Source organism: Podarcis filfolensis, assembly GCF_964270895.1.
Source record: "Podarcis filfolensis genome assembly, chromosome: 1".
In the NCBI taxonomy this organism is placed as follows: Eukaryota; Metazoa; Chordata; class Lepidosauria; order Squamata; family Lacertidae; genus Podarcis; species Podarcis filfolensis.
In genome coordinates this window covers 68,214,755-68,228,797 of record NC_139604.1, presented here as the reverse complement: position 1 = coordinate 68,228,797, position 14,043 = coordinate 68,214,755, and the positions used below count along the sequence as shown (strand labels likewise).

Genomic DNA, 14,043 nt, shown 5'->3' with positions numbered 1-14,043 from the left:
AAGCAAACAATTAAGTGAAGTTTGCATGTATTATGAATAGGTGTGTGTGTCAATTTGAACTTACTCTATAGTTTATTACTGTAGATCATGGCAGAGGAAAGTTGACATAACTTAAATATGACATGAGATTCCCCATTATGAACCTTCCTTGACCCTAGTACCGGCCTTATCACAAACATTCTGAAGGCATTCTGGAAATGTATTTAGTTCCCTACACCTTGTAAGGGTCCACACGTGAAAAAAAGTTGGGAGAAGTGCAGAGAGAAGAAATACTATGGTGCATCTGTACCAGTTCAATAAAATATACCTCCTGTATTGGCCTCTACATCAGGTGCTGTATCTCTCTAACCATTTGATTTTATTCCCAAAGGCACATTCCATTGGCATCCCTCTGTCTCAAGAACACTTATTTCATATAATAAAACAAGCTTTCTTTATTCCTTTGGTGTAAGAACTTTTTGTGGGCATAAGGTTAAGGGTAAAACACATATTCATAAATGGAGGCATGTTATAACTCCAGCAAAAGATCCCAAACTTCTTTGATAGTGTATGTATGGATACACAAGTGCTGGACAGGCATGAGTTCATACACATACCTTTAAGAGTATTAACACCTTTTTATATCCATATGTGTCAAACAGCAGAATTTTGCTCCCCAAGTTTTTCTCCCCATGCCGAAAAGCTGCCTAGGGTTGTCATGAAGGACATACATAGCCCTAAGCATATGAACATCAGCCTTGCTGGATCAGATCAGACTTACTGTTTTTTTGTTATTGTAGTGGCCAACTAGGAGCCTATGGGAAGCCCACAAATGGCATAAGTGCACTGCTGATTCGCAGCAACCAGCACAGTGGTATCTCAGTTTACAAACTTAATCCATTCCGGAAGTCTGTTCCTAAACCGAAACCATTCTTAAACCGAGGCGTGCTTTCTCTAATGAGGCCTCCTACCACCGGTGCCCTTCCACCATTCGGGTTCCATTCTTAGACAGAGGTAAAGTTCGCAAACCGGGAAACTACTACTGGTTTTGTTGAGTTTGTAAACCAAATAGTTCGTAAACATAAACCGAGGTACCACCGTATTCAGAAGCAAATGGCTGTCTGCTATTGGAGGTAATACAAACATTGTGGCTAGTAGCCATTGAGACCTTCCCCATGAGTTGTCTAATCTCCTTTTTAAAGCTCTCCAAGTTGCTGGGCATCAATCTTCTGTAACAAATGGCAGTTTTACTTGCATGCTGTGTGAAGTAGTGCCAACTTTTGTCTATCTTCAGGTCCACCATTCAACTTAATTGGATGACCCTGAGTTTTATAAGTATTGCAAGCCTCCCTAAGTTACTCAGCTTTGCAATGTAAACTAAGCTACCACACACTATATGGGATTTGTATAAATATATTAGGGTAGTCGATGGGGTAGCATTCAGCTTCCATAGGGGCAGAGTCCATTGGCCATGCTGGCTGTGGCTGATGGGAATTCAGTCGAATTAACAAACCACATTAATCCTACTCAACAAGTTTGTGCTGCAACTGTTTGCTGTTAGGAGCTGTGGTGCTAAGTCCAAGGAGGAAAGGTCTTATTACAGCAACCCAAGGGGCCCAGTTCTCTAAATACCAGAACCTTACCAGAGATGTCCAAATGAGAACAAAGCATTTGCAAAGTTGTACCCGCTACAAAAAAGAAAGAAAGAAAATCCGCAGGACATGCAATTTTAAAAAGCTCAAAAGACAGAATGGCAATGAAATGTCTACAGGACAGGTTCAGGAATCCAACTTTATTATGCTAGTCTGACCAGAACCTGAATAAAAAGATAGATGGAAGATCGTCCTCTCTCAAGCAATTTGGATGCTACATAAGCCTGCCTTAATCAAATCCACATTGAAGACCAAAGTCAAGAATGAACCCATGAGTGAAAAGGGAAAGCCCTTCGTCTGGTTTGAGACAAGTGAGAGGTAGGTATTCTGTTAGGAACCCTTACATTCCAAGCACCCCCCAAAATAGATACATACAAAACAAACACGCATCACACAAATTGTTTTTCCGAAGACTGCATTTTTGAATATCATAATATATATGTTCATTTCAGTTTCATTTTATAGATATAAATTCAGATCATTTTTCAACCTGCCTTTAAAGTTCTGGAGGTTTACACTTAAATTAAGGTAGCTTGTTCAGCATCAATTGTAACAGCAGATGACATTGAATAAAAAAAACAGCCAGGAGGGGTAAAACATTTTACTTAAAATATTTGACACCAGTGATCTCAAGGCAAGATCAAGAACCTCAGCATTTAAGATTTTATATATGTGTTTTATAGATGGGCCCTAAGCCAGGCCAAACACATCATTTTGATGTTGGCTTTTTCACTGAATCGTTTTAATAGTGGTCCCAGTAGGGAGGACTTTGTTACCTTTCTAGTTAATATACTAACTAATATACCACCTGGAGGCAAGGGAGAACAAATTGTAGCTTCAAAAATGAGACTTGGTAACTGTAAGGCCATGTTCACATGATCATACCTTAGCTTTATAAGCTAGAATATGAGCAAATCTTTTTGCCCAAGCATGCAGCCCCTTTGTGCAAGCCACAACTAAACCAGGAAGTCTCTGATTAGCCATAGTTATCCATCAAACAAGCCAATCTCAAACACTGTTCGTGATCCTGGCTTATTCTGAAACTGTAACCACCATTTCTCAGTTCAGATTTAAAGGGAAACCCTAGTTAGAGTCTCCCTGCTTTAATCACAGCTTACGTGAAAGGGTTATGTGCTCAGGCAAAATATCTTGGTACAATAAGCTGGGATATGAACCAAGCCACTGATATAGCTGGATCAGGCAAATGAAAGAATGTCTGCTTTTGGACATCACAAGGCCAGGGTGGGGTGGGTATGAAAACAAGAGACAGAATAGAGATGTTAAAACCTCTACCCAGGTCCTAGAAAAGGAACAAAAGGATGAGAATAATAATATTCCCAAATATGGGAATAAACTTCAATCAGATCCAACCCAAGTTAGCCAAATTACTTTTTTTAATAGATTGCATATGTAGATGTTCACCACCACACTTCAAAATACACTCCTGTAAGAGCAAATCTTCATGTCAGATTTCACATGCTGCTGAGAAAATGAACTCCCCTCTCAGCACTTTAAAACATGAAGGTTTCTGTATCCAAATTTCCACTTGTACATTGACAGCTTTAAGAAAAAACAAAGGACACAGAGGGTGTTGCCATTTTTTTTCTTTTTTAGCAGCAATGAAATACCACTAACCCCTTTTGTACATAACCAAATTCAAGTCACAACCAGTGGTGACTGCACCACAAAGTCACCAGGTACAAAACTGCTAGTTTTAAATAACTTGAAATTTTTCCCCAGAACATCCCTTTTTTATAAACAAACATTTTGCTATTTTTGTACATAGGCTAGCAGGCTTGTTTCAATATGAAAATGCTAAATCATTTACAGATTTAATCAGTTATGTAGTGCTACAATAAGTGTCCGATATTCTACATATGAACAATCTTGATAAATGGAAATGATGAAGTGTTAAGTAAGGCTATCCAATTACCTTTATGTACATTAAAAGAACAGATACCCAGCAGGAGAAAGGGTAAGGGGAAAAGATTGGGCAAATACTCATAGTCCCACAGGTGTAAAAATTAAATTGGCCTTCTAGCTTGTGTACTGTAAATGAGACCTTTCCAACAGTCCTGCAGCCAATGCCTTTTTTTCTTCATAGAAAGGAAGCTGTCTTCATGACATTACCTCTTGATTTCTGATTTCCACAGCGTGTCATTTGAAGCTCAAGTGTCAGGTTCTTCCTATCTTCATAAAACCTTTCCAGTATTCGGTTGCATGATCAAGTCCCACTTCCTGGGTTGGCTTTTCTTTTTTAAATGTTCAATCTACCAATTCATTTAGAGTGAGCTGTAGATAACATGAACCAGTTCTGGAACCACTATTGGGAGGAACACAAGCTCTTCACTACAATCACACAGTAGGAGGAAAAGTAGTGATAATTCAATTCATTCCTGGGGCTGGACCACCAAAATTGAATGAACTTGGCACAACTGGAGCATTGAATTTGTATCCACCATGCTTTTCAATCATTTTGGATTCTGAAAGGGAGAGAAAAATATAATTATCTGAAAGTCACAATCCATGTCTTGTCACAGCTGTATCAAGCTCTTGATGTGCACATTCATGCAATGAAGGGCTTCCATTTTTTAAATAAGAAATTATATTTTCAAATATCTTCAGAGACAAACTCAATTTCAAGCAGAATACTAGGACATGAAATATCAGAGTTCAAATTCCCAAAAATGGGGGGTGGGGGGAATGTGTATGCCACCTTGAGTTCCTTGGAAGAAAGGAGTTATAAAAGCAATAATAGATACATAATCCAAGCTTTATTTTTTAACTACTGCATTACAGGAGGTTGGACTAGATGACCCTCAGCAGGGTTCCTTCCAACTCTACAATTCTGAATGTACAAGGTGTTACAAAATCTGAATGATGAACGTTAACTTTGTTAATCCTATGCAAAGACCCACTTGTATCAGGGGCAAGAAAGAGAAACAGGGCGTGCAAACTTGAAACATATACCAGCTGCCAAAAGGAAAAGAAAGAGAATTCTAACATTTTTACAAAAAACCAAAAACACTTGGAAGACAGGCAGGTCCACAGCCATGCCCTTTCTCCATCTGAATTGCTAGAAAACACATACACATGCGTATGTGACTTCCAAGAAAAATCAACGGTCAATTAGGTGGCATCAAGCCCAGAAATTTCCGTTTCAAGAATTGGTACTTCAATAAGCTGCAAGATCAACGCAAAGCTTGTCCCCTACAAGCAGGTCCTCTTTTTTCTTAGAACAGGGTGAGACAGAGAACTTTTAGGTCCCTTAATAAAATGCTAATACTATAGCAAGCACTTAATAGTAACGGATTATATCAAACATAGTGAAAATATGCATACCGTGGGCTGCTCTTCGCTGATCTGCTAAAGTTGCTACATCCTGTAACTGTTTTCTTTGTTCTTCATTAAGACCACGTGTCAATGCTTGGTACCAAACAGGGTTACGATTCTGAATTGCTACAGAACAAAGAGACATGTAGACATTTAACAGACAGACTAAAGATAGGCTAAGAGTTCAGCAAGGTAATAATTTCTTTGCTCTGCAAAGCTTCTCACTCCGCCACTACCCAGGCTTCTCTCAAGTCCAAATATTTCCCTCTAAACCAATTATTGGCCTAGTTCTTTCCAAAATACTCCACATTCCACTAAAATGGAAGTACAGTGGTACCTCGGTTTAAGAGCAGCTGTGTTTATGAACTATTCAGTTTAAGAACTCCACAAAACCAGAAGTAGTGTCCCGGTTTGCGAACTTTATCTCGGTCTAAGAACAGAATCTGAACAGTGGAAGGGCACTGGCGGCAGGAGGCCTCATTAGGGAAAGCACGCCTCGGTTTAAGAATGGTTTCGGTTTAAGAACGGACCTCCGGAACGGATTAAGTTCGTAAACCGAGGTACCACTGTATTGTTATTAGAATTACATGGCAAATTAACATTCTGAAAGGAAGAAAGGAGCAGATGGAATCTCAATAATTGTATTAGCCCAACGTACAGATAAAAGTATACTATTAAAACAAATTACAATGGAGTTAACTGAAATACCAATTAAGGAAAAGGGTCAACAGTTTTTGTAACACATACAAAACCCAGTTTGGATCTATATTATTTCACTGATACCACCCATTATGTAAGCCCATGGAGACTTGAAAATGCAACAAAAAGGTAAATTCCCTTACAACTCTACAACATGTGATGCCTATGCTTTTTAGTGCCTAAAGTAGATTATGTAAGACTCATTGTAGCCAGACCATCAGTTCAGTTAGAGCACATAACAGAGAACACAATGACATGCTTTTAAAGGTCAGGAACTCTTTTAATGGTCAGGAACAATTTTTAAACATTAGTTTAATTCCTACACATAATGAGAAATGTATCTAGGTGTTACAAAAGTTTAAGATATTTGCAGTCATTTTGATTCAAATTTAAATATTAGTTTCACCCTTTTTTATTTTAATACAATTATTTTAATACCTATATACCACAATTTCTAAGTGGGGTACAACAGGGGCATAGCATATATCATAAAATCAGTTAAAAGGAGCCATATGATCACAAAGCTCACTTAAAATGCCTGCTAAAATAAAAGAAAGTCTCCACCAAGCACCACAAGTTCAACATAGAGCGGAATGTCTGATCCTAGCTAATTGGGAGTTCCATAGATTGGGCCCACAACACTGAACACACAGCTCCTGATGGAAACTGGCCATGCAACTGAGTCATAAGAGACCACTAACAGTGACTCCTGCAAACACCTCAATAATTGGGAAGGGATATAGGACAGGGGTTGCCAACCTTTTCGGATTAGTGGGTACATTTTGAATTTTGAGAGGATGTTGGGGACACCAGTCACAAAATGGCCTCCATGAGGAGTACGACATAACAAAAAAGCAGAATGATAACCATCCTCGACAACCTTAGGTTGCTTCACTGAGGTAACCGAACCACACTGAGGTACAGACACATTCAAGGATGTGCCACAACATGAAAAGGAAGATTTCTTCACTCGCAGACCAAAAAAAACCTGCCCACTTTCAAACTTAACCCATATCATACTTGGCGTGTGGTGGAATACCTCAGCTGCAGTTTTAAATCATATTCCTCCCTGAACTCTAATTGCACGCCTAATTGCTACCCCATTTCCCAATTCCAATGGGAGTCCCCTCCCACGCAAAAAAGAGAATACCAGTTTGCTATGCAAGATAAACAGCAGTTGGACTTACTCTGAAAAATTGCTTTAAATATCTGATATTCATCAACAGGATTATCTTCATCATCAATAATGGTTGAATATCCCTCCAAAGCAGTCTCTTCAGCATCATCTTCTTCCCAATCTTCATCATCACCATCTTCTCCAGCCTGCTTTGCCAGAATCTCTAAATATTCCTGTCCATCTTCATCAATATCATCTTCATCACTCCCAAGTTCCTCTGTAAGAAGATATGGCTCAAGGATAAAAAACAGCAATGTACTTTTCTCCATTAATTTATGTAATATTTGTACTTCATAACAATTCCACAGTTTTAACCTAGGGCTACTCTAGGATTCTGTTTTGCTTTTATCTGGGAAAATTCAATGCATTTACAATGCCTTAGATGAAAACTTTCTCAGTTTGCACTATACAGCTTGAAATGAGAAATAAAAGCCCAACACAGAGACATAAGAGAAAAAATACAAAAATTGGACAAAGTGAAGAGCAATGAAGCAACAGTGAAGTCTGATTAGGTTTGCTTTTCAAAAAGCAAACTGAAAAGTAAAGATACTTGGCACGAGAAACTAAGCTACTTGGTCTGATATTAAAAGTGTTCATAATACAAGGATAAAGCAGAGGAAACACTAAATGAGTGACCATAGCAAATATAGTGTGTAACATAGGAAACAAAACACTAGGTGAAAAAGAAGGAAATGACAGGCCAAGATACAAACATCTGAATCCTATTTGGAAGAGAACAAATAAAGCAAGGAGGTAAAAGCAAGAACAGGAAAATCGAAAGACAGACGTACCAGGATTGAAAGTTCATTGAGAAGCTGTCACCAGAACATGATAAATATTGGTGAACTGCTACCAGAGGGGTCAATGCTTTACCTGCTTCCTCGTCATCTTCTGCTTCATCATCATCATCACTATCATTTTCATGCTCAGCATGGCAAGCATATGCTCTTTTCAAGCCATTAAATAAAAGGATGAAAGCTGGCAGGATTTGGCCCGAAACCTGATTTAAAACCTGTGGTATTTGTTCCAGATCAATAAGTGCACACAAGCCTAGGACACACATTTTTCTGTCATGAAGCCTGAAATGCAAGAGGAAATTCCATATTACATTATTTTTCAGCTTTAGGAAAAAGAAGGCAAGTAGCATACAACCCAATGGAGACCTTAATTTAGAGAAGTACAAGAGCAAATAGGTCTTAAATGTACAATAAAGCTTCTTTTCACTTATCCCCAATAGATGTAGCCCTGCAGAAGCCATATGAAAAGGTGGATGAGACATGCACTGAGTGGACACAATTTCTTGCCTGTGCATAAAAAGGTTCAGAGCACCGTGCATCAGCACTGTGATCCCCAAGACACAAACTTACCCCAAGAAACAGTCCACATCATTAAGCCACTGTGTAATGAAGTGATTTGTAACGGGCTCCACATTATTAGGGAAGCGTAGATTTTCCAAAGTATTCAGAAGTAGATGGGGATTGTAATACAGAGCAGCTATGGCAACCTGGAGGCACATCGTTCGCAGTTCGCTTGTTTTAACTTCTCTGGTCAACCGCTCTAAAGCAGCTTCCACAAATAAAGGTATACACTGCAAAACATTTATAGTGACAACATTCAGTAATAACCCCTGATTTTTATATTCATTAATAACCCCAACCAGATGCATCTTTTAACTCAGGGCGGCCCAACTTTTCATACTAAGTGGGCCACCAGAGTACTTTGATGCAGAACTCATGGGCCGCACACTGTCTTGACACCGGGGGTGGGGAGCAAGCCCAAAATTTGACACCTCCCAGCCCTTGTGTTACGTTCCCAAAGCTGGCTAAGCGAGGCACCAGGCTTTGGGAAGGGGATGCAAGGCTTTGGCAGGATCCAAGAGCCCCCCACCTCCTCCTCAAAGCTGGGAAAGCCCAAACTAGGTTTTGGGAAGGAGGTGGGGGGACCCTAGAACCCTGTTAGAGACCTCAGGCCTCCTTCTCAAAGCCCAGCACATCACTTTTGTTTAAACATGAAAAGGGTAGGTGACTGTGTCTCCTCTAGAGTTGCAGCTATCATATATTTTTGGCAGTCAAAAGTCCATTCCACTTACCTGATCAATGCCACGACCTTTACACTGTAGAATGATCACCTCTAACAGTTTTGCTGCATGGCATTCTGCATCTTCTCCTGCCACACCTGTAAGGACCTAAGAAATACAATTATACCCCATCAGTTTCAGTACTGGATATTTAGTAGCATTTATTCTTTATATTTTCAAAGGAACAAAATTGTTAAGAAAACTCTGTCATTCTACTTCCCATCTGCACAGGCAGGCTGCACTGTGTGTACCAGAACCATATGAAAAAAATATTAATTGCGTAAAGAAGTTACTAGCTGAAATCCCAATACTACTGTTCCATTTGCAGAATGGCTTTGATCCAGTGCTGATATCTGCTAATGTAAGTGGAGGAGATTTTCACTGATTTCTCCTTCCTGCTGCTGCCTTCTATAACTTCCAAAAAAAATCCGTTCCAGAGGATTGGGGGACCCTCCAGACCACTGTGGAGGGTGGTGGTGGGGGACCGCAGGGAGAAACTGGTCAAGACTATTTCCTCTTCTCTGTTATGGTGGGTGCCTCTGCAAGATCAAAAGCTGTTCTACAAGTAGAACAGCAGTGTTGGATTTCACCTAGGGAATATTATTTTACATCCACAAAACTGAATTCCTGGTTACGTTAGCCAGTAAAGGATCTGAATGTGACTGACCGTTTTTATACATTCAACTGTAACTTAGGTAAACATTTGTTGGTAATTATCATATCACATAACTTAATGACATGTGAGTGTTTCTGTCCCTCTCACCAACATAATTTGCTGTTTATTTCAGTGGAAATAGAAAATGTTCTGCCAACTGAAATGAGCACAAAGCTACACAATACGCAAGCCTAATCCTGCACTGGTGATCCAGGTGAAGAAACAGGCTTGTATATACAGATTCTTCTTCCAGATTTCAGACAGACATAGCATTTTGTGCCCGACTGTGGAAGGGGAAGGAAAAACTGAATCATCTAGCACCCAGGAATGTTGCCCCATTCTGGAGATTCTTCTACACAGAAGCAAGCAGCTGTTTGCATGTTAATGTGTAACAATATGCCTTAGTGTGAAAATACATTATTAGTACGTACCAGTAAAACTGACACTACCAATCACCAAGTTAAATGAAAGCCAGTATATATGTAAGAGCTCATTTTTGATGTTTGCATTAAAATTGGGAGTCTCTGTTTTAAAATAGTGTATATAGATATGTAGGGCACAATTCAAGGAACCTCCTTTGCATGCATATAAGTGCATACATTTCAATCTTTCTTCTCGACTGAAGTTCCCCGAAACTTGGCAGCAGGTTGGGGACAGACACCTGCCCCATCTTAACAAGGAATCACAGGTATTAGACCTAACCGCTCTAATAATCTGTTTAGCAGAGCAAAGTTCAGAAAGCACTGGGATTTCTGTAGTCAGCCACAGCATGAATAATTTTCCAGTTCAGCTCAGCTGCAAAATCACTGTGAGGTCATGTACAAAAACAGCTGTAATGGAAACTGGTGTGTTCATGTTTAATCCAACTAAAATCATCCACCACTTTTTAATAACCTGACTTTGAAGGCAAGGTTATGATAAAAAACCAACCACAATACCGCACAGTAGTAAGCCAAAGACTGAATACAAAGAGATATGTTTCAATTACACTTAGTATGAGTCCAGCCCACATTCAATCTCCATGTTTGAGAGTTTGGAGGCTGGTCAGTGGTAAGCTTGTCTTTCGACATCACTGCACCAGTACTATGATCTCAAGTTGCTCTTTGGCCACAATGCTGTATGTGAGCAACACAGTCTAAATGCAAAACACAATTGGACTGTATTACTAGGCACAGATTAGAAACTATGCACACACATGACTGTAGCCATTTTAATCCACTTCAGGGGAAGAGTAATACAACTGTATGACTGGTTACTGCATGGTTACGCGCATGGGAGCTTTCAGAAGAGGTTATGGACTAATACAGGATTAAGAAATGTGTGGCACTTCATATGGTGCTCAGCTACTACTCCCATCATATCTGATCATTGGCTATGATGGCTGGAGCTGATGGGAGTTGTCCAACAATACCTGGAAGGCTACAGGTTCCCCACCCCTGGTCTACTGACTCTCTGTATAGTTGGATCCACCACGTATTTTTTAAGCAAAATGGACATGCAATTCCATAGGTCCCAATAATTTAGCTTATCTAGGTCTGTGTAGAGTTGCTGGACCTTGCAGTCTCTTGAATGTGAATTTGGATTAGCTGCTGGAAAGGCACAAGTCTTTCTTTCCTAGATCTATACTGCATAATGGATATCTACAGGATTTATTTATTCAGCAAAATTTATCTACTGCTTATGTGTAATAAAACATCTAAGTGGTTTACAAAAGTAAACAAAACATTAAAATTCCAAACACACCCTAGTGAAAGACAGGTATTAAAAAACTTTCAAAAGAAAGGTGTCTGGATAGGTTTGTCTAAACAATGATTTAAATAGGCACTGAAAAGAACAGAGCAAAGGCACTTGCCTTATGTCAGTGGGCAAGAAGCTCCAAATGAAATGAATGATTTCTCACATAAATGAGAAATAAATGGAATAAATGGAATAAATATTTTTTGGCACCTGTAGCAGTGCCAGTTCTGCAGATCAAAACACTCCAATGGTATAAATTTAGCTACAGTGATAGGAGGATTAGTGAGTTGCTTACCTTTTTGCACATACTGTAGATCATTTCTAGGTATTTTGTATCAGACAGGAGTGTATCGGTATCAACAGTTACATAATTATGCAACAGTGGCATCATATCTGCAGTAAAAAGATTAATCAACAGTTGTTATTTATGTGTTCTCCTGGTCAATATGAAAAGCTGCAAGGTACAAAAAGGTACCATTATCATTCAGTTCTGCAGTGGCCTGCCTATGCTATGCAGGAAGTTCACCTGTAAAGTAGTCAAAGCCGTCCTGCTGGAATACTTCAAAGACCAGAGGCAAAAGCTGCCACATCTGTGCTGAGACCTGCTGACAAGTCAGACTGTGAGCCAAGGAGAAGATTTCCTCATAGAATTCTGGAACAGGAAAAGAAGATGTCATGAACCTTGGCTTGATCCAATCAGTGCACCACATGCAAAGTAATAGCTGAAGGGTGGGGAGACCTCTTACCCAGAACATGCTGTTGTAACACTGTTCCTATTACTTGCAAACAGATACCTTCCAACTGCTGGGTAATCTGAAAGGAATGGTTTAAAGGAAACATGGTCAATGTCATAAATTGCTTGTTTTAAGTATTGGAGGACGAATTTGGGTCTTCAGAAGTAGAGTACAGGAAAACAATTAATTAGATGGGATTATAAATTATGAGGGTGGGTGGACAAGGTTTCTAATAGGACCTTATCTTTGCTGCTTTTGTCTAACTTGGCTAGTAAACCATAGGATCGATATAGAATGCTGTAACTTTCCCTGAACCTTAGATTAGGATAAGTTTTAAATACTGGAAATGGTCCTAACTGGTAGCAGCTTCTCAAGGAGCCTTAAATATGAGTACAGACAGGAATAGTTAGAGCAATTTGAGTGAAATCACAACCTTGGAGACAGGGAGAAATTTGGAAGGAAGGAGGGCTGAAATTGTGAAGTGTCCTAATGGGAAGCCTCTTCCAGAGATTTAAATATGCCAAAAGTAAGAAAAAAGAATGGGTAACAGTCTGGGAAACGGTTTTTATTTAGGGGCCAGCGGTTGTAAATAAATTGGGACATCAGCAGACATGGATTAAATGCTTGCAAAAAGCAACAATAAGGATAATTTTAAAAGGGGAAATAGTCTGTAAGCATAGATGTGTAATGTATAAAGCGGTCTGAATGTTTCAAATATCTGTGCAATATATCACAAGTTTAATTGTTTAGTAGTTGGAAAATTGCGTAAAGGGACCTGGAATGTAAGATGATTTGGTTTATTTAAAGAACCAGAAGAGGGGGTTGAAGGAAGTCCGGGGATTTTTTTGGGGGGAGGAGTAAAAATGTGTTCTTTTTTGGTTATTTTTTAATGTTAATGAGAAATGTGCGGGGTAATCTAGTATTGATACAATGTGGCATATACTGGATTTTTGTAATTGAGAATTAATAAAAATTATTTAACGAAAAAAGGGTAAGTTTTAAATAAATCACACAACTACAAATTACTTGGGTGGGTGGCCTGTTTCAAAAAGCTTAGAGTAATCAGAGGCAAAGCACATTTACAAAGGTGGTCACTGCCATTATTTGAAGTGTTTAACACTAGGACTGTTTTATAAGCATCAGAACAAAAAGAGTTAAGTTCTGATCAAATTTATGTCTTTAATAGATGTTTGAGTACTAAAGGGTTAAGCATATCGCCTTCTTATCTCTGTCACAGAGAAGGTTGTTCAACAAAGTTCTCATCCATTTCACTGAACACACCTGCTAGGTTCATATGTCCTAAAACACACACGACGACTCTGAAGCCACTGGTCTCAAATACAAGGCATGCAGAGAAATCAGATATTGCAGTCTCACCACCTATCTATTATTTATTTATATATCTGAAACATTTTGAACCTGCTCTTCAGCCAAAAGAGGTTCCCAGAGCCGCTTACAAAGATCAGACTTGCAATCTAAAAAGTCACAACACAATAGGAAAAGGTACCGGGAGGAAGGATTCTAGTCAACATGGCTGTGTGCCATTTCATACTCATGCAGCACAATGGAGAGCCTGGGAGATTCATGTGTTTGCCTCCCTTTACAACTGAATCCTTTTGTGCTTAATTAATTTGTTACGAGCATTTTAATTATTTCTGGCTTTCTACTATTTGTTTGTTTTACCCACTGCTTTTTATATATCTAGCTTTCTGGTTTATTTTCACAGCTTTGTTTTTATGTTGATATGAACTGCCTGGAGCTTTCTTTGGAGTTGGAACAGCATGATAGAAATTCTGCAAAGTCAGTCTTTAAATCGGCTCTTAATTGTACTCCTGTCTTGTTCATACCTGCTGTGTCATCTCGCACGGCTGAATAACTTTGGAGCTGCAAGCTAGCCAGGAACCCCTTTCTGAACCTAGGGTCATAGCCTAATTAGCTACAATAGGGATGGAGGGAGCTGGATGGATGGATGAATTAATTAATTAATTATAGGGATAGTT

The 14,043-nt window shown here is 39.2% G+C and overlaps 1 protein-coding gene across 1 annotated transcript in view; it reads right to left on the bottom strand.

Annotated features, from left to right (window-relative positions):
- Positions 1-2,029: 2,029 nt before the first annotated feature.
- Positions 2,030-14,043, bottom strand: part of IPO7 (importin 7) — a 42,324-nt gene continuing 30,310 nt past the window's right edge. Inside the window, exons 17-25 of the mRNA XM_083597832.1 lie at positions 12,056-12,122; positions 11,836-11,961; positions 11,605-11,702; positions 8,930-9,025; positions 8,208-8,428; positions 7,714-7,919; positions 6,851-7,057; positions 4,974-5,090; positions 2,030-4,114 (exon numbers count right to left, since the gene is read on the bottom strand). Coding sequence (XP_083453958.1) covers positions 4,017-4,114; positions 4,974-5,090; positions 6,851-7,057; positions 7,714-7,919; positions 8,208-8,428; positions 8,930-9,025; positions 11,605-11,702; positions 11,836-11,961; positions 12,056-12,122 — 1,236 coding nt within the window. The 3' untranslated portion in view covers positions 2,030-4,016. The remainder of the gene's footprint in view (positions 4,115-4,973; positions 5,091-6,850; positions 7,058-7,713; positions 7,920-8,207; positions 8,429-8,929; positions 9,026-11,604; positions 11,703-11,835; positions 11,962-12,055; positions 12,123-14,043) is intronic.